Below are 20,159 nucleotides of genomic sequence, written 5' to 3'. Positions count from 1 at the left end.
CTTTACCAATACCCACCGGCCCCTGAAAAAGTATTGCAATGGATTTCATCTCCCGAGAACACAGCGTGGGCATGATTGTTTATTTCCCAGGTCTTCAGATTACATGGCATGCCTGAGAAGATTGTCTCCGACAGGACCCCAGGTTCACGAGTTTGTTTTGGACGGCTATTTGGGAGAACATAGGCACGCGGTTGCAGTTCTCATCATCGTTCCACCCGCAGACTGACGGGCAATCAGAGATTGCTAATTCAGTGGTAATGGATTTGTTGAATCTTCTTTGTTGGATCAGAAGACTACTTGAGAAAGGTTTTTACCTTTGGTGGAATATGCCTATAGAAACACGCTTAACTCATTGATGGGAAAGGTGCCATTTGAGATTCTTGTATTTGCTACGAAGGTTCCACCCTTCCTTAGCGCGAAAGATAAGATTTTTCTTTGAAGCGGACAAGTTCACGAGGGACTTGGTCCGGAAGGCTTTGCAGAAATTTTAGGAAAGACAGAAAAAGGCAGTAGATCGCCATCGTCACGATTTGGAATTGAAGGAGAATGATTTGGTGCTCTTACATTATGGGAAGGCATGCCTGAGAAAGAGAAAAAGGGAAAGGAGCGGCTTCTTTGAAAGCTTAGCATGAGATAGTGTGGACCTTTCCATATTTTCGAAAAGATAAATGATGTCTCCTTTGGACTGAAGCTACCAAAATACTTTGGAGGATTCACATTGTTTTTCATGTGAGTCTCTTGAAGCCTTTTGAAGGTGATGTGCCTGTTGATGAACAACCCAAAATGGACGAAAACGAGTAGATACTCGTTCCAAAACAGACATTGGCACAAAAAGAAAGAAAGAAGGTAAAGCGAATTGACGGTTCTTGGATTAATTCAAGACCTACTTCGCATTGGATGCAAAGCAAATGGAGGAGGAAGACCTAGCAGATATTACTCGGAATGAGAATCTTTACCTTGAAGCTTTTGGTTTAGCATAGTCTATTCCAAATGGAACCCAAAATTCAGCTTGGCCGGAGATCTGGTGCAGTGGGTTTGCACAAGAGGGGAGTTCCTCCGCTCCTTTGTCAACAGATGCCTCGATTTTTGAATACCAGAGTCACTGATGTCTCTTTGAGCTTCAGGGATACTGAGAGCTGACAGTATTCTGTTGGATGACTTTATGAAATGGAATTCCGGAATATGAAATTGATTTGTTCTTGACTTGTTTTTAAGTGCAGGAACTGATAGACGAAATGACTGCAACATTTTGGTCTAAATGATCTCGAATAGACATGGTTGCAATAAGGGTTAGTCAATTGGGCATCTATGAGGTCCTGAGTGGATCTAGATGCGATTGCTAACTGCATTGCCGATAAATCATGGTCTGAGATCCGAATGAACGTTGAATGTCATGTGATGTCCTGTGATGTTGTGTGATGTGACTGTCGATTGGTACATGTGCTAGATGTGTGTTCCTAGTGCGTCGGTACTAACAGTCAATGTCTGCTAAGACAGTTTATGGCCTCTGTGTGTTTTGCAGGCATAATCGAGGGCGATTACGATGCTTTCAAGAGGGGGGTATGTCACAAACTGGTGACGTGGCAACACACACACACATTGCCGGACAGAAGCGTATAGCAGGAAACCCTAAATGTTGACTTGGCTGGCTGCAACGTAAAATGCGGAGTAACTGCCACGTGGCAGGCTGTACGGATGTCCGCGTTTTGCGGCGTAATTGTGGAAGCTCTTGGCAGCTTTTTGGTTACGCAATTGGGAGTTAGAGAGAGAGAGAGGCTCTTGCTTTTGCTTTATTTTAGGGCTCAAGAGCATAGTAACAAGGAATGGCCGTTTTCAGGTCTCCATTCCCCGTTCCCATTCCAAATCCCCGTTCCGAATCCCCGTTCCGTGTTTCAAACGTGAGTACCCGTAACAGGGAATAGCATTTTGTTCCGCGTTCCCGTTCCCCGTTCCCGTTCCGGTTTCCCGTTCCTAGTAACTATGCTCAAGAGAGCTTGAGAGAGAGAAACTCCTTGTGCTTTATTTTTCAAAAGCTTTTGGATTTTCAGCTTTTGAGTTTAGCAGCTTTTGGGCTTTGCTTTTGGCATCCCTTGTAATCTATAAATAAGTAGGTAGGCCTCTCACAACTTAGAGCATCTAGACGCAGAGTCTGAGTGTGAGCACCTGCCCGCACTCTTGTACTTTGAACTCAGATTAATACAAAAAGAAATACCGAAAGGGCTGTCACGGTAGATTCTCGACTTGGAGTGTCCAAATCTGTTACAGATTTCATCTATGACAAAGCCGAAAAAAAGATTAGAGAAGGAACGATGAAATCAAGTGGATTCAAAACACCAAACACAAATGATGGAGGCGGCAATTCTTCATCGTCCCAAAATGGATGGACGTAAAAAAGAGTAATTCTATCCAATTTCATGTGAATTTCTAATTTTATATACGCTACCATTGTAATTCCGTTTCTATTATAAGAATACCAATTAGAGTTCTAATTTACAATCCTCAGTCTTAACTTGACCGCCTATCTCCCTATCTATATAATTAATTATCAAATAAGCTTTGGATTGATAATTAAGCATAATCAAGTTAATTTTAAGCTCTCTTTGTAGAATGAGAGTCTCTCTTTGTAACAAACGACATGTAAATTGTGCAAGAAGTGAAAAGCTAAAAGCTTGTGTGCAAAAAGCTTTGCATTATGCTCATACTAGTTTAGTGAGTTGTCATTTGTCATAACCTTGTATAATGCTTGTTTAAACAAAAAATGGGAAGTGCTTAGTATTTTATCCTCAATTACTACTGTTATTGTCTATAGTGTAGTGTATGTCAAATGACAATTTTGCTTCCATAGAGGAGAAGAGAAATTGTGTGTTTTCTCTATAATTCTATGCTTACTTTGGTGATCATCGTGGTTGGGCTCTGAGTCTTGGTGGCGTTCTCTTGTTTTGTGTTCTCTAAACATCATGGAATCCATGCAAGTATAAGTTTCTAAGTGCCTTTTTGTTTGTTGGTGCTCGTATGTGTAGCTATAGTTTTGAGTAAACCGTTCTAAAAGGGTGGTGAGATGAACAGGACTCCCTTGGACCTAAGAGAGTGCATGAGATGACTACTTTGAGTGTATGTTTGTTGATTTTTAATGGGGCTTGACATTCTAACTCTTATAGGGCCAAGTCTATTTAATCTTGGTGTGTTGTCGTTTGCTTTCGTTAATGAGCTTATATCGTTGCGTCTGTTTAATTGAAGCTTTGAGTATGCATGCTTGAGGTTTTGTCATGGTAGTGACTAAGAACTCTGGTACAACACTCTCTCTCTCTCTCTCTCTCTCTCTCTCTCTTTGTGTGTGTGTGTGTGTGTGTGTGTGTGTGTGTCTATCACCCAAGTGTGGTAGATTGGTTATGCCATTTCCCTCTTGAATAATAGGTCTTGAGTTCAACTCTCCTTGTCGGATAGATCTTTAAGGTCTCTTGGGATAGTTCCTACGACGTTAAAATTCTCTTCTTCTTCTCTCTCTCTCTCTCTCTCTCTCTCTCTCTCTCTCTCTCTCATTGTGAAGTGGAAGATGCACTCATTGCTTTGGGTCATAAGATCTTCAATTTGCAAAGTGGTAGTCCTCTCTCTCTCTCTCTCTCTCTCTCTCTCTCTCTCTCTCTCATTCTCTCATATTTTCAAAATTGTGTGTGTGGTGTTTGGGCACGTTGTTGTTTGGGGTTTGCTTGTTGTGTTTACTGGATCCCAAGCTTTATAAGCAACACGGGAGCGTGGAGAGGTGTTTAAAGGCAATTTCTCTTGTCACTTACCTGCGGACTGCCTCATCGCTTTCACACATATGATACTATGTACATTAAAGCATTCGCTCGTATGTATCAAAGAGCATAAAAAGTGAAGTAAACATTTTCATTTTTCATTGCATATGTCCTATGGTTAACCTATATCTCTCTCTTCTCTTCTATGCATGTTGTGATATCTCACGGATATCTTAATGCACTAAATCTCGTCAGTTCGGATTCACAGCAAGAAGAAAAAATAGTGATGATATTTTCATCTTTCATACATACTCAGAAAACAAAACAATTGTAAGAGTGTCGGGTGCAACGTAATTGTTTAGTAGAAGAAGAATCGACTGAATCTCTAATACCATTGGATTTTGAAAACTCAAAGTAGCCACGACACAAAGTGGTGGAGTTCCACTCCTAGATGCACTGCCGCAAAGTCTAGCGCCCCTTTCGGTACTTCTTTTTGTATTGATAGTTCAAAGAGTACAATTGACGGGGAGTCACTCTGGGATTGTCGCCAAGTTCCAAGCTAATCTGCCAAGAGTGACCCTTGGGCACACTTATAAAGGCCCCATGCCCAAAAGCATTAGATACAAAAAGCTAGCACTGGGAAAAAGCAACCTCTATTAAAAGCGTTTATTTTTATGTTAATTGCCACGTCAACATACACGGTTTTTGCAGTGTGATTTATGGAAGCCAAGTCAGCAGGGACGTATGGTCAGCCACGTCAGCACTTAGCGATCTCTCTCTCCCTTCTCTTCTGTGCAGGTTTGCTATGTCATCACTTTTGTGACATTGCAACCCCTGGTGGTGCTGGGTCAAAAATGTTTGTTTGCATTTCACTAGAAGGGCACTATAAACTGAGTATAGTCAGCTCTAGAACATTTGGGATCCAACACCCTTCATTCTCTCATACAAGATCTGACAATGTGTGATCAATTTCTTCCTGCCTGATTTTTAAGAAATACACCTCTGGCTCTGTTAAATGTATCTGCATAACAGTTATAAGGGTAGTATGTACATAGTCATTCTGTAGCTGCTTTGCATAGAAAATCTTGACACGAAACGTTCTTCCTAGAATAGTGAAATTATTACAGTCAAAAAGTACCCAGAAAACATCTCAGCATCAAGTGTAGCTGAGGTGACCATAAGACGCAAATCTTTTCGCCGCGTTACCAGGTCCTTCAGCAGCCCAAAGAGGACATCAGTGCGTATTGTTCTTTTTTTTTTCCGGTGAAAAAGATCCTTCCATCAGCTAATAAAACTGCCCATAGGGCTACAAACCACCTCTACTAGAGAGGGCTACATCAAAAGCATGGGGAGACTTTCCCAGTAAGTAAACAAAATAAGTACAATGAAGGCTTAATCACAACATGGGAGGAGGAAAGAGCCACAGAGGTGGACGGTAGTGCCATCTGGGTGCACCCTGGACTGAGGTGAAGAAGGGCCCTGGGCGCCAGAGTCGCAGGAAAGCCTCTTTGCGCTCCCGCATGCAGTTGGAGTTGCCCTGAAGCCTCTCAAACTGACCCCTGAGAGTATGAATCAGCAGTAACCGTAAGTCACGAACAGTCTCTGCCGGTGGGATAGGGCAAGCCTCAAAGATGCGGAAGCAACGAGCCCGTCAAATGAACCAGAGTGTCAGGCCACAAACGAGCTCCCAACACACTTCTCTCTAACTGCACCACTCTTGGGGGTAAGCTCTGTGGCAAGCTGAAGTGTAGGTCGACCCCCTTGGATCACTATCATCCTACTGGTGGAGGCTAGCCCAAAATGGAGGGCAGGGCTCGTGAGGGTGCACCAGTTGCAACACACCAAGTGTAATGTCGCACTATGGAAAGAGCTGGCATCAACCGAAGAACCCGAAGCCAAACCTGCTGTGCCATGGGGCAGTCCCAGAGACAGTGACTCTGACTCTCTAAAGGATGGTCACAAGCTGCACAGGCTGTCGAAAAGCCACAGTGTACTAGCCAGCTCCCGACTGTTGTAGCTCTGTGTGCAACTAGCCACTGGAACAAAGTGACTCTCCTCGGCTGTCTAAAGTCCCGCAACCGCTCCCAAAAACCTGACAAGAACTCAGCTATGAGACCCTCCTCCTGCCAATGAAGTGCTACAGCACGACGAGTCTCTCTCGGTGCTGCTAGTATGTGGCGCCCTAGTCGAATAGGATACTGAAAGAAGGGGATCCCAGGGTGATCGGCTGAAGAGAAGGAGTCTCTCCAAAACCACTCGTGCCAGAGGTCCCATCGTACTCTTGCCAGAGGACCGCTCTCCCAAGCCCAAAGCCGCGAGTGGCTTATCTCAAGATCTACTGGGTCAGGATCTATGACACAAGTCCTCCCACATATGCCCACTACTCGTATCCTCTGAAAACAACACTTTGCACTGTGTGGAGCCTCTACTGAGACTCTGTGTAGGTGACCCTCTCCCCGAATCTCAAAGAACATGGGGGGTACGGACTCCGAGCAAGCATGAACTGCAATGAGGACCTCCAGTCATGTGAAGGTCCCCATCCATTTGGGAGCTGCTGTCTCTAGAGGGGTGAGCCAATCAACTGGTAAAGCCTCTGTAATATCCTGACACATGCTCTGCACCCCCGTCATGCCTCCTAGCTGGATGCTCTGTGCCTCCTCAGACAAACTTGAAAACTGAAGCTAGTCGCCGAGAGTGCGGGCTGGACCCTTTGCTGTGGGACCCCAAGAAACATGAGGCCTACTACCAACAAGGTGGCCTCTCTGAGTGCTAACCATGGGGTTCCAAACAAGGGGCTGTCTCAAGCACTTGTTTGTGCAAGTGGGTTGATGCTTCTCCAGGCCTCTCCTCAGCTGCTCCCAAGACATAAGCAGGCTCGCAGCAAACCGATCCTCCAACCCTCTGCTCAAACCAACTGTGCTCCAAGGGCCTCCTGCATGAGGACTCGAGCTCGAAGCCGGTGTAGCAACAAGTCCTTCCAGGGCTCCTTCCCTGGAAGCAGTCCTCTTACCACAAACTTCCCAAGAAGGGTTCTGCTCAGCTGTGCTGGGTCTATGATCCCAAGCCCCCCTTGAGAACATGGTAAGGTGATGACCTGCCAGGCTACTTTGGCCCGAGCTAACTGGGGGTCACGCCCCGACCAAAGAAATTTCTTGATCAGCCTCTCTAGCTGGCTAATGGAGAGGAGGAGGGGAGCAGTCTGTTGCTCAGGGGACAAGTCCAGGCCAACCAGATAACCGAGATAACGAACTCGAGTCCTTGGGGGAAATCCATTTGAAACCCTGACCTAGCGACCAATCAGATGTAGGAGCATTGCCAACCTAGAAAGCTATTGTCTTCCTCCAATTGATCAATGCTCCTAATGCACAATAAAACACCTCAAGAGCCCGCGCACACCTGTGCAGATTGGCCTCCTGGCCCTCCAAGTACAAGGATGAGTCATCGGCAAACTTAGCGTCAAGTAGCTCGTCTCCTCTAATAGGGAGCTCTAGACCACGTTGGCGCACCTAGTGTGAAGTCAAAAATGTGTTCATCGCCTCAACATAGAACAGAAAGAGCAAGGGGACTAGAGGGGAACCCTGTCTGACTGAATGCGTGAGCATGAAGCGTTCCCCTCTTCCCCGTGCCAAGAGCACTTGGCCGTGCGCACGTCTGCAGAGAGCTGATCCAAGCATTTGAGAAACCCATCCTGCGTAGAGTGCCCTCCAAGAAGTCCCGGTCAACTCTGTCGTAGGCCTTATCAAAATAAAGGAGTATCACCGGATTGTATCCTTTGAGACGTGCGAGGGACGCCTCCCAATAAGTGAAGATGTTGTCAAGGATACTATGCTCCTTGACAAAACCTGTCTGGGTCCCATGTATAATGCTCTCTAGTAGTGGCTGAATCCTCAAGCTCAGAGCCTTCGCTAAAATTTTGTAGGGTGAGTTGAGGATGGTGATGGGTCGCCATTGTCGAATCTCATCCAAGGAGCCTCCCTCCTCGGGAATAAGTTAAATCAAGCCCTCACTCATGCTGTCAGGCATCTCTCCAGTATGCAAGATGTACTGAAATGCGCTACAAAGATCTGAATCAAGCAAGTCTCAGTACTCCAAGAAAAAGCTGGGAGTCAAACCATCCTCCCCTGGACAACTACCTTGGGGGAGTGCTCTGAGGGTCTTATGGAGCTCCTCTAGCTTGAGGGGAAGCTCTAGTCTTTGACGGATCTCCTCAGTAACAAAGCAAAGCATCTGTGCCCAAACCTGCTCTCTGCGTGCATCCTAACGCTCTGATTGAGGCTTGGCTAACAACAAATCACGGTAAAAGTTAATAGCAACTGTACACATATTCTCAGGCTCTAAAGCAATTGACCTGTCGGGTCTCCTCAATTGGTTGACACTGGTGTGCGCATGGCAAGGCCCCACCGTCTCAAAGAACTCCCCAGTAACTCTGTCACCCACCTTGGTCCACTTAGATGCCTGCCGATGGAAGGCAAACTCATGGCGCCGCTCCTCAATGCTAGCCAGCTCCTGTTGAGCCTGTTGTATCTGCTCCTCCAACCAAGGACTGTCTAGATGATGCTCCTGCATCCTTTGAAAGGAAACAATGCCCTGTCAGAGATGCTTCTCCTCCTCCGTTGCTGCAACAAAGCGAGCTGCAGACTCCTATAGGAAGAAGCAACTAAGCTCAGCCAGTCCAGAGGCCACTCTACCAGCAGGGGTGTCCTGCATCTCCAAGCTCTCTGTCCAAAGTGCCACCACTCCCTCTCTAAGCTCTAGATCCAGCAAGATCCTCTCAAGGATGCGCAACATGGTATCCCCCCTCCTTTGTCTATCCGTCACAGTGAGAATTACTAGCTCATGGTCGGAAAAAGTTGTCCTTGCCAGAATGTAAACAGATCCACCCATGGCACAGATGTGGTCACTTGCGTAGAAGTGATCTATCCGAGATAGATTCACTCCTCCTACTCTGTGGTCGGAGCGAGAGAAAGACAAGCTGTCTGGGTGCCTCACAAAGCCTGCATGCTGCCAAACATCGGAAACCCTCAAGGTCATACATAGACGCTCCCAAGCTGCCGACTCAGCTCGTGCACAGTAGCATGGCTACCTCCAATCGTGTCAGAGGGGTCCTCCAACATGTCGGAGTCTCCCCCAACACACAAGTGCTCTGCATGCGGCAAAGACTCTACAATATGAGACCAAAACTCTGCTCGTGCACTTTGCCACATTGGGCGCATATATGTTCAGAAAGCCCATGAGGCAACCCTAAACCTGCATAGTAATCCACTGAGCCCTGCTTGGACAATAATACCTCGGCCCACAATGGCGTGTTGCCATGAGTCCACAATAGTCATACATACCCCTCCCTGGATACCACCAGGTCCAAATGCAGCTGACCAAAATTTCTCATAGCGACCACTCAAAATCTGACCACAGTGTCTAATGTGGTTCTCACAAAGATGATGCTCTTGAAGCATAAGAGTATCAATCTCACCACCCACAATGCATTGCTGAAGCTCCTGATGCAACCGACCCCTCTGGTGCTGAAACTTGGGCCCTCCTAATCCTTGCACATTCCATGAGACAATCCTCATGGACTCAGTGAGAGAAAACCGATGCTGCAACAGTAGCCAACCTCGCTATCTTCGAGGCCGGCTTGGATGGGGAGTAATCCGCATCCGAGCGACCCCGAGATAGGCGTGATTGTGAAGACCGTCCAACCCAAGACAATAAGAGCGTGCCATCCGTCGGGCTACCTCTTCTGTCCAAGAGTCCTCATGTATATATACATAGCATGGTGGACTTTGCGTGCCAGAAAAAAAGTGTACCACAATGTGTCTTTATCCTACTGTGTTTGGAGGTGTCAGCGAGAACTTGGCCAACGGCCACAGAGTCTGTACCAAATCTGTAACCTCCAAGTCTCCCGTGTGATGAGAGAACTCGAGAGTATGAGCCTCAAGCCAATCCCTCACGGAGTCCAGAGTCCACTCAGATCGTCCCTACCACACAGAGAGAAAGAGAAACCAACTGCTGTGTCCAGGGCCTCTATCCCTCTAGTTGTAAGAAACAATACATGGATTCCGAAGCAAGCCGCCTCAAAGTCGGGTGAAGGGTCTCCAAGGAATCGTGTGAAGTCGTAGGCGAAGAAGTCCCACTGACGGCAGAAGTCGAATCTCGTCAATCCTCGAGGGACTGCGGCAGTGGGTGACGTATGCACGAGAATGGGGGTCCGCAAGAAAGTATGCTCCTCCGTCGCGAGGCGGCTCGTGGCAAAAGCGTTGCCAAGAGACCTCCTAGCAGACGCTGAAGGTCCTGCCCCCTGAGCCGGCTGTGGGGCAAGAGCAGGAGAGGATGAGGAGGCGGGGGGGCTAGTGGGTGGAATGGGAGGGGAGGGGGCAGTAACGGGGGGGATGGGGGAGGTGGAGGAGATTGGGGGGGTTGGGGGGTGGGTGGCACGGAGGGAGGAGGGTCTGTCGGTGGTGAAGCTGAGGTGGAGGGTGGAACTGTGGCCTCGTCCTGCTGTAAGGGGTCAAAAGGATTCCCTGTGGGAACCCACTGCTGTTGGCTTGGTGTAGGACGACCAGGCGTGGTGGTTCCTGATGGCGACGACCATGGACCTGCTGCCATCCCTCCTCTGCCCGGGCCCCCATATTTAAGAGGATCCTGCGTGAGCTCCTTAAGTCTCTATCTGCTGTGTTTGGCCAGCCTTAGGAGGCTGGGCTTGGGTTTGTGCCGAAGGTCTGGGCCTCCTCCGTGGACAGGCCTTTGCTAGATGGCCCACTTGTTGACAAATAAAGTACTGGTTCAGGAGGCCCGAGTACTCCACAGTCTGGCGATGCCAATCGCCACTCACCTGAGGTAGTAGAATGACCTTCGGGAGGGTCGAACCAGAACACGTACTGTAGGAATGCCAGCTGAATGGCAGCTACAGAAGCTGCCGTGTGAGGTTTCTCTAGGACAGTCCCAATCTCTGAATTAATCCTCAAAAGGAGCGGGAGGTAGTCTCTCCTCAGGCCTGCGAAGTAGACTGAGATGGGGAGGCTTGCCTCCTCAACGAGAACATCAGTAGCTGGATCAAATCCATGGTGTCACTACCGAAAGTGAGCTGTAGCTGCTCGGATGGCCAGGGGGCTCATCCCAATGACCTTTGGACGCCATCTCGGAAGACTCAAACTCTATCTGATAGTAGCCGTGCCCAAGAAGCTGAATGTCGATGATCTTGCCCACCTCTGCTATTAGGCGGGCCTAGAGGAGATCTTGCACCTCCCCTCCCCTCTGATAGGTGTGGTGCCGATAATCTTGCAGATAACAGAGGTGGCGTGAAGGCGTGCCACCTCTGCCTCTAAGCTTGCTTGCTCTGTCGGCGAGAGAGCAAGTGAGATGGTGGGTTCTGTGAGGTCGGGCGAGGGGGTTTGCGATGAGTCCCTCTGTGGTGGAGCAGAATCCTCCATCTCTGTCTGCTGCAACAACAACGAATTAAGGAAGAGCATAAGCGAGAGAGTTTGCCAAGGCGTGGTCGAAGGACGGCAACCCTGCCTTGAGCAAACAAGGGGCACGGGATGGGGAGGCGTGTTGGGGGGCAAAGAAGGAGGGGGGTGGGGGTTGGGGTGGGTGCTGGCGGGCTGCAATGGCTAGCAGGAGGGGCAGCGCGGGGGGAGGGTCAGCAGACAAGCGCCAGGCTGAAAGCAGCACGCCCTGTCCGTGTGCAGCGCGGGGGTGGGGTGGGGTGGGGGTGGTTTGCAGCAATGGCGATAAGGGTGCACAGGGTGGGCAGCGAGCAGCAGCCAGCGACCTTGCATATACATGCATTAGAGGTAACTTAGTGCGTATTGTTCTTTCATGTGCTTCATCAAGTATGATAACATAATACGCTGAGAGCTGGCCATCCACAAGAACTTCTGTCAGAAGCATTCCATCTGTCATATACTTGATTACTGTCTCAGGCCCTGTGCAATCCTCAAACCTAATCGTGTAACCAACCTCTTCGCCGAGCGTGCAACCAAAATTTTCAGCAACCCTCTTGGCTACAGACATTGCGGCCGCTCTTCGAGGTTGTGTGCATCCAATCTTTCCTTGTGTTGTGTACCCTGCTTTTACTAGATATTGGGTAACCTAAGTTGTTTTCCCTGAACCAGTTTCTCCAATCACACCTAAAACTTGGTTCTCATGGACTGTTTTAACCAGCTCATTTTTCAGCTTGTAAAGAGGAAGACTTCGTCTTTGCTTCAGTATTGATAGCTTTGGCTGCTGGCCAAATGTGGGTGCCTTACCAAATGCATCCTTCTCCACTCTGGCATGTCACTCAAAGAGTCCTACACCAAGAAGTTCCTGAGCAAGATGCCGCTCTCCTGTTTCTAGCATGGGATGTTCTCAAGGATGATTCAGATCCTTTGGGATAGAATCAAGCATGTTCCTTTGCTGCTGCTCTTGCAGCTCTCTCCACCTTTGTCTTGATACAAGAGTCCAGATCCATCAGCATCATAATTGGGGTAATCCCTCACATCCAAGACCCCTGATGCTATTAGCGCTTAGCTTCCCATCTCTCATGTGAATTTGTTCTTGTTAGTGGCCGCCTAGAAGAGCCATTTTTATCCTCCTTTGTGATGATAATTCGAGAAACCCCTTTTCCACCGCACCCTGTTGAAGGCCGATTCACGGATTAGATTCCTCATCGCAAGAGCTATTTTTCATTGGTAGAAGACTTGCCCTGTCTTTTGATCTACATCCCTGATGGACAGGCTTATTTTTTTTCCCAGTCATGAAAACAACCTTAACCTATACCTCTTGATCTCTCTTCACAACGTCTTTTGCATTAGCTATCATGTGTGTTGCAATGTGCAACACATGCACAATCCCTTCCTTTTGGTCACATAGCCCACAAGCTGCACAAAGCAACCATGATCCATGACATGTAAAACCCTATCGCGGTAATCATGGAACAACTCAAATCCCTGTGGTTGATGCCCTTTTGAAGAGCTAGGGTTTCTATCATTTCGGCTGCGGTCTCTGCGCTTATCATCATCGTCAATGCCAGCATATCCATTGTATCTATCCCTGAGATCATCATGCTCTTTGTGAGTCCTTTGATCACCATCCTTGTGTCTACCATCCCTTCTATATTTGTCATGAGCTCTTCATCTTTTATACCTTCTCTCATGTTGATCATGTCTTCTGGGATCTCAATCTTCTTGTCGATCATCTCTACTGCGATCGATCTCCATCATCGTCACTTTTGTGACTTTTGCCATCGTGTCGAGTGCAAGACCAGATTTTAAAAGCTTTTGATTCACTTGATAGTCAATGCAAGCCAGAAAAAAAGCATGGAGCATGGGACCTGCAGTGATTATGAACGTCATCTGATGAGCCCATGTTTTCAGAGTTGTCCAAAGCTTTAACGCCTTCGTTTCAGTGTTGTTGGATAAGCTTTCGAACGATGGTTGCGATTAAGCCAAGCAGCTTCATCCTCTAGCCTCATTTCAAAAAAAGCTCCAAGGCCAACCAAGTAACTAGATTTTTTTTTGGTGCGGATGCACTTGTAGATGCTTTTGACTGGGCCTTTGAGATGATAGTCTCCGCAAGTATCTTGTCTTCCCTTAAGAGTTGTACACGTTAATTCAGGACTAGTGGTTTCAACAAAAGGAAAAAAAGTTTTTTCCATAAAGCAACTTAGTTTTAAAAAATTAATGCCTATTGGCTTCAAAAGTTAAATTCAATACATATAGTGCAAGGAAACTCTAAAGACAACAAAACACTGAAGGAAAGGTAAAGAAAAAGAAGAATACAAATGTAAAATCACATGCACATTGCATGCACGCTTTGACTACCTCTTTATATAGACATCAAAGTCTTTTGACTTCCCACTTGTGATTAAAACAGAACGGAATGGCACTGCTTAAACTCAAGTCTTCCTTGAAATAGAGTGTTTCACCCACAAAGATGTGCAACAAATTCAGAAGCAAACACAGGTCACCTGTACATCCTCACTTCACCGGAGCAAAGTGCGCATGATCTAGTGGCTGTAATGTTACATGTGGTCACACAGCAGCCTGAATGCATTCTGCCATGGTTCAAACTTTCTAGATTTCCCAATAGTTTCCAGCTCAATGGGGCATCTAATATATCCCACATGGTCATGGTTTGTTCCAGAGGTGCTTGATAGGGCTGATGGTTATATTGTTTTGTGGGTGACTGTCATGAATCTATAACTTGCACTTCCCTTCATATGTGAAACTGGGATTTTCTTGGATTGATCTAGGTATATGTATCCAACAGTTTCCAGCTCAAGTCCCATGTGTGTTGAAGTTTGTTGCAGTAGTATTTGGCATTACACTTTCCTTAGCAAAGGTGAAATTCTACAAAGCTCAATATTTAAGGCTGTTTCCAGCGATCTATAACTTGTGGTGCTGGGTGTTACAGCATATGTACTATAGTCGCAGCACCCTTGAATGATCTCTATTTTGTGTAAACTCAGGCCTCAATTAAATGGTCGAATATATGGGTTATCTTCTATATTGTATACAACAAAAAGATAAGCTGTGCTTTTTTTGCACTCACCATATTCATTGAGATGTGGTTCTTTTTCATCTCCATTAAGCGCGATGCTAATTCCAATGTCCATGAATCTCATTTTGATTCACTAAGCTTTTTAAAGAGGTAACATCCCGACTCCATTTTCTGAGTTGTGCTGTTTAATGTGTAGGTTCTACATATATTGACCCTCAACAATCAAGGGCAAAAAAGGAACATTTCAACCATAGTGGGCCATTGTGCGGCATGCATGTCAAGTCATATATCTGCATTGAATAACAACATAATTGGTATACATTTCTATTTCAAGCTTCATGTAAAAGTTGAAATTGATTAATTGTTTGTATATACACTAAGATATTTCTCCTAACGCTAGATGCCCTAATAAGAGGTAAGAGAGAAGCGGTTACTGCAGAATGGTATCTACCAGCCTAGTATTCATAGATAAAGAAACCCATGAGTGAATAAAAGGAAACTTTGTAGCCCGCCTACAGTGCTAGTATTAGGTCTATTGAGGTGGATTAGATGGCTTATAGACCTGGTGGATCTCGACCAATAGGTTGACTCATTGGCTGGTGGACTTGGTGACTTGACCAAGGGACGAGCACTTTGGCAGGAGACAAGACGAGCAGTAGCCCACGCAAAATTATCTTTGAAGTATTGCATAGAAGAGACTACTTGGTCTAGCAGCCATGGGTGGTCCCACAACCAAGTTGCCAGGAGAAAAAGCCTAGGGTTGTGTGTGCCGCCTAGATTGACCTCCTTGACTGGGTGTGGAGGCATGGCTGGCGAAGATGTGTTTGTTGTTGAAGAAGCAGCCTCTTGGAGTATAGAAACATCATGAGCTGGTGTTTGATCAATGGGGAAATTGGCATATGCTTTTGCAGTCAGCCGGGGGGGATTTCATTGAAGGGTAAGTCTTTTGACCCAAAGGGTCTTTTGATGAAGGTTTGGCTATGGGAGAGGTGTCATTTCAGACTAATTGATGTAGAGATGACTTTTTTCTTCTTTTGTGATCCTTCATGGGCTCGCCCCAACTCTAGAGCGTCCACAATCATAGGCACGGTATTGTGTCCGGGTCAACGGCAACATGTTCAAGGCCTGGTGGCAAACTTGTGCCAGCTACCGCGGGGAGTATCCACAAGTTTAGACTGAATAGAGACTGAATAGAAACTACACAACAGGGCATACACTCTATGGCAACAGCCGACCACTGCAAAAGGTCTTCTTCAGATGCACGTGGTGGAGGCTGGTCCAAATTGGGGGGAGGGTCCATTCCACCCTCAAGCTTAATCAGTCTCATCAGTGAGCCAGGAGCGTGGATCCACATGGCATCTCTTCCCGAGTCATGCAATGTTTTAGTATGCCTAAGCCAAGGTCTGCCAATAAGCAGGGGGAACCCTCCCTCCACTTGTGGAAGACATACCACCACAAAATCTAGGCTAAAGGTCAAATCCTATACTTACAGAGGCACCTTGTCAACAATGCCCAATGGGTATCGTTTGGTTAGCAAGGTGATTGTGAAGAGAGTTGGTCTAGGAGGATGGAGACCCAAGGCTAGCATGGTGAATTTGGGCATCAACTGAATTTAGAGGACCTTAAATTTAGAGTCAAGTCGCTTATTTCAAAAGTTTTTGCATACGAGTTTGAGAAGGATAGGTATAAGGCATTGCTAGTAGAAAAGTAAGCCTTGAACTTTGACTTTTTATGGTTAAAAAGTAAGAATGTAGACATAGACAAAGGAAGAAAGAGATTCGCCAGGTTTGTAGATGACATTGACATCATATCTTGATTGGATTAACTTTTGGATAATTCATATATAACCTTCGGTGACTCTCTTTTCAAGCAAATGATTCGTATCCCTATGGGCACCAATTGTTGCTCTATTTCTTGCTAATTTCTATCTTTTTACTTATGAGTTTGATTTTAGGGAGCGTCTTGTCCTTGCTAACACTTGCCTAATATTTTTGCACAAGTGATAAATTGTAAGGCGCTTTGTAGATGATCTTTTGTTCCTGACATTCCTTCTCAAGATTTTATGTATTGTATTCGAGTTCTGTATGTGGAAGAATTTACCCTAAGGGAGTTTTGTGAAATTAATTGTACCATAAAGTGATTGTTGTGCCGTTTTAGATCTTAAAATTTTTAAACTCCTTCGGGATTGGGAGTAGATATCTATGATAAACGCATTGAACTGGAATATGCCAATATATCATCCGTATGCCTCACATATCTTAGAACATTTCTCTCTGAGCTAAATATTGTGTCATTTTCTCTCAACTCGGCTTTGTCCTAGTAAATTTTCTTTTGTTGTTCAATTGTGCCATCTTATTTCTTTACTCTTTGAGAAAGGATACTCGTTCAAAATAATCATGAAAGACGTCCGTTCATTTTTGCATCGCAGTAATTTTATTTTCAATGTTTCTTCCTTTAGATTGTTCAAGATAATGAGTAATAAATTCAATAAAAGTGGGGAGCTTAGAAGACCACTTATTGTTTGACTTAGTAACACACTAGTTTGCTATTTAGATCTTTAGTGCTTCCCGCATTTTTGCTCTTGCTTGACAAATGCTAGCCTTTATCATGGTTGAGTATGCCGATCACCTCCGGAGGGTGACAGAAACTCAGTTCGTTGGTTTTATAGAGTACGTGCAAAGCATGAATGACCTCTATAAAAGCCTGCATCTACTCTTGGACATTGACGATGTTGAGCGCATTTCTGACACCCCGTTTTTTGTAAATTTGTACATATGGACATGATGCCCGATGTCAAAAGGGCGTGTGGGCTTTCTTTTTGTGGGTTTTTTAGCTTGCTTTAGCAAGCACATGTACATGCACTGCAAGTCGCTAGTCTAGTGACAGCTGTCGAGCTACTGTAAGTGCCCGTGAGTGAGTTTTTTGAAGTGAGCCTTGTATATAACTAAAACTCATGTACAAACTTAAAAAAGTTCAGCCAAAGATCAGAAATTTGCAGGTTTTAGCTCGTTGTGTCTCCTTGGTGCTCTTGGATGCAGTTGTTTGCCCCGACTAGCCTTCTCTACATGTAGTCGTGTTGGGACAGCTCTCTGTTTGCGTCAATTTTGCTCATGGGGGCGTACGGAATCAATTTTGGTCATCTTCAGCTTTCTCGCTAGTTCTCTGCAGGGTTATGGCTATGGCAGCCTAGTGGCAAATTGTGTATAGGCAGATTGGGAGGGCATGTATCTATGAATTTTGGAATTGATGTTGAAGTTATGGGTTTATGATGCTTGATTGTGAAAGGAGAGGCTCTTGTCTTCATCTGCATTGGTCGGCGTGTGCTGTAAATTCGTGCTTTGATAGGGTTTTTCTCCTATGTGACATAGTCTCTTGGGTGGGCGACGGCTAGTAAATTCCCAAGGGTCTACTCCTATTGGACTTGTGGTGTTTCAAAAGGATTTGGCAAAGCTTTTTGTGTCTTGTAGTTCTCTTTCAACGCTCTTGGGTGACATCACTATAGAGGTGTTTTAGTTTGCTTGTTTCCCAACAGTGTTTTGGTGCTCGCCACTTAGGAATCGCTTCAAGTTACCTTCATTTTACAGGTTTTGAAGACATGGCGTTTAATTTTCCGGAGTTTAGTGGGAAATCAAATGAAAGTTCCAAAGCTTTCATTGAGAGAATGGAGTTTGTTTGCCTTCTTGCTGACAAGCAAGACCCATCGTTGGTGCTACGAATCTTCTACTTCTATTTGAAGGGAGATGCTAGGGAATGGTTGGAAGGCTACGAAAAGGAGCTACAATCAGCCCAACCTCCTCAAGTTATGATTTATGAAATGGTAAGGCATGCTTTTCTTACACACTTTCAATAGGTGGAAGACCCACAAAAGGTATGGCAGTCTATTCAAGGCTTAGTACAAGATGAAGGCCAAACCATAGAAGACTTTGTCAAGGCATTCAATGCGTTATGGGCAAAGTGGTGTACATCTTTGGGGGTTGAAATTCCTCTAGCCATGTTGAAGAAGGACAGGTTTCTTGCAAGCTTGAGGAGTAATCTATGCTTGAAGGTAGAGCTTAAGTAGCCAAGGACCTTTGAGAAGGCAGTTGAAATTGCAAAGAATAAAGAGTGGAAAGCAGAGCGTCTTCATCAACTTGGAATCAATGTCGAGCAAAAGCTTGAAGTGAAAGCGGTAGAGCAACCAAGGGTCCTCATCAGGGAGCCAGGTTTTGATCAACAAGCTTCTCATGATGTGAATGCCTTTCGCAAGGAGATGCAAGAGGTTGTAGGTTTTATGAAGAATCTTAGTATGCATATGATGGGAGGTGGAAGAGGTCAAAGTTATGGATATGGACGTGGTTATGGAAGCAATGAGGGTTATACAGGTGGTAGAGGAAGAGGCATGGCTGGAAGAGGGGATATGTTTCAATGCTACAATTGTGGTGAATGGGGTCATAAAAGCCCTCAATGTGACAAGCCAAAGAGAATGGGTGGCGACATGTTTCCTCTTCCTCCACAAATTCCTTCTCGAGCTCAAGATTATGGTATTGAGATTAAAGGGGAAGCAGGACCAAGTGGATTGACAGCAGAAGAGAAGGGCAAAACAAAAGTGGTAAGCATAATCCGTTTGGAGAAGAAAGAGGATGATTTGGGAGCTATGGTCATGCCTGTAGGTAAGAGGGTTACAAGAGATCATGACATGAGTGATGCAAGTCTCAGCCATAAAAGAGGGAAACAGGTTGAAACAGGTACAGGTAAAGAGAAGAAGAAGAGAAAGCCCAAGAAACATTACAATGCATCTGACTTTCCTTTGGGAGAAGGGCAACCAAATTATAGTTTAAGGGTTGATTTGGTGGGTAGAAAGGCTGATGTTACCTTTGGGCAACTCATGGAGATGTGTCCCAAGTTAAAGAGGCAATGGAAGCACGTAGTCAACCCCATCAAGAGGGAGTCTACAAGGGGGTTAGTGAGAGTCCTATCTTTGAATGAGCTACCTGATATATGCCCTACTATGGATGCATGGCATAAGAGGAAGTACATTGGAGAGGCTTATATTGATGGAGGTGCACAGGTATGTGTTATTACTCAAGCTTGTGTATCAAAGTTGGGACTCAACATGGTGAAGAATTCAGGTTTTCGCATAAAGCTTGCCAACCAATCAAGGGTGAGGTGCTTGGGAGTTGTAAAGGACTTGGAGGTGGATGTATTTGATGTTAAAGTGCTGGTCAATTGCCATGTTATGTCCGCGGGTATTGGTGCTTTCCCTCTCATCCTTGGAAGACCATGGTTACAGGCAATCAAAGCTATACAGGATTGGGGACATGGTACCATCACTCTCTACAATAGAAGGGGTGATAAGAAGAGGTTTGACATGGCAAGTGAAAAGTGATGAAGAAGAGTCCTCAAGTGAAGAAGAAGACAATGGGGATGATGATTTTGATGAGAAAAGTGATGAAGAAGAGTCCTCAAGTGAAGAAGAAGACAATGGGGATGATGGCAGTGAAGTGGAAGATAGTAGCGATAGTGATCTAGGCGTTTCCTCCTTGTTTCTTGAAGAAGAGCATGATGAGAAACAAAGATTTCTTGGCCTTATGGAGAATGAGGATATCTCTGGTCCTTATGAGCAAATTGAAGAGCTGATGTAACCCAAAGTTCAACCTAATGTCAAACAGGAGCTGATACAAGGTATGTTGTCTCCCGACTTGACTAGTCATGAGAAGGGTGAGTACCTACATATGATACAACAATTTCCCCATTTATTCATCACTTCTTATGAGGAAATTAGAGGCTTTAAGGGAGAGGAAATCCACATTCCAATCAAAGAAGGAGCTCAGCCCGTACACCAAAAGCTAAGAAGAATGGGACAGGTATAACTTAATGCTTTAAAGGAAGAGGTAGACAAGCTTCTTGAAGCAGGTTTCATATGTCCTGTGAATACTGCAGAATGGGTGAGTCCTGTTGTTGTTA

At 45.6% G+C, this 20,159-nt stretch overlaps 1 protein-coding gene and 1 pseudogene across 2 annotated transcripts in view; one reads left to right on the top strand and one right to left on the bottom strand.

The window, feature by feature from the left end:
- The window catches only part of LOC147445886 (uncharacterized), an 81,852-nt gene that overhangs the window by 16,549 nt on the left and 45,144 nt on the right, over positions 1 to 20,159 (top strand). Inside the window, exon 5 of one of the 2 annotated variants that reach the window (XM_086525235.1) lies at positions 14,413 to 14,530. In XM_086525235.1, coding sequence (XP_086381361.1) covers positions 14,413 to 14,530 — 118 coding nt within the window. Of the gene's footprint in view, positions 1 to 13,968; positions 14,029 to 14,412; positions 14,531 to 20,159 lie in introns of those variants that run through there. The other variant, XM_086525236.1, reaches the window with a different exon arrangement.
- On the bottom strand, positions 4,549 to 13,082 carry LOC147445888 (putative pre-mRNA-splicing factor ATP-dependent RNA helicase DEAH5 pseudogene; annotated as a pseudogene).

This window comes from Adiantum capillus-veneris, chromosome 12, assembly GCF_014529385.1.
Source record: "Adiantum capillus-veneris isolate H3 chromosome 12, ASM1452938v2, whole genome shotgun sequence".
Classification (NCBI taxonomy): domain Eukaryota; kingdom Viridiplantae; phylum Streptophyta; class Polypodiopsida; order Polypodiales; family Pteridaceae; genus Adiantum; species Adiantum capillus-veneris.
This window is presented reverse-complemented; position numbering and strand designations above follow the sequence as displayed.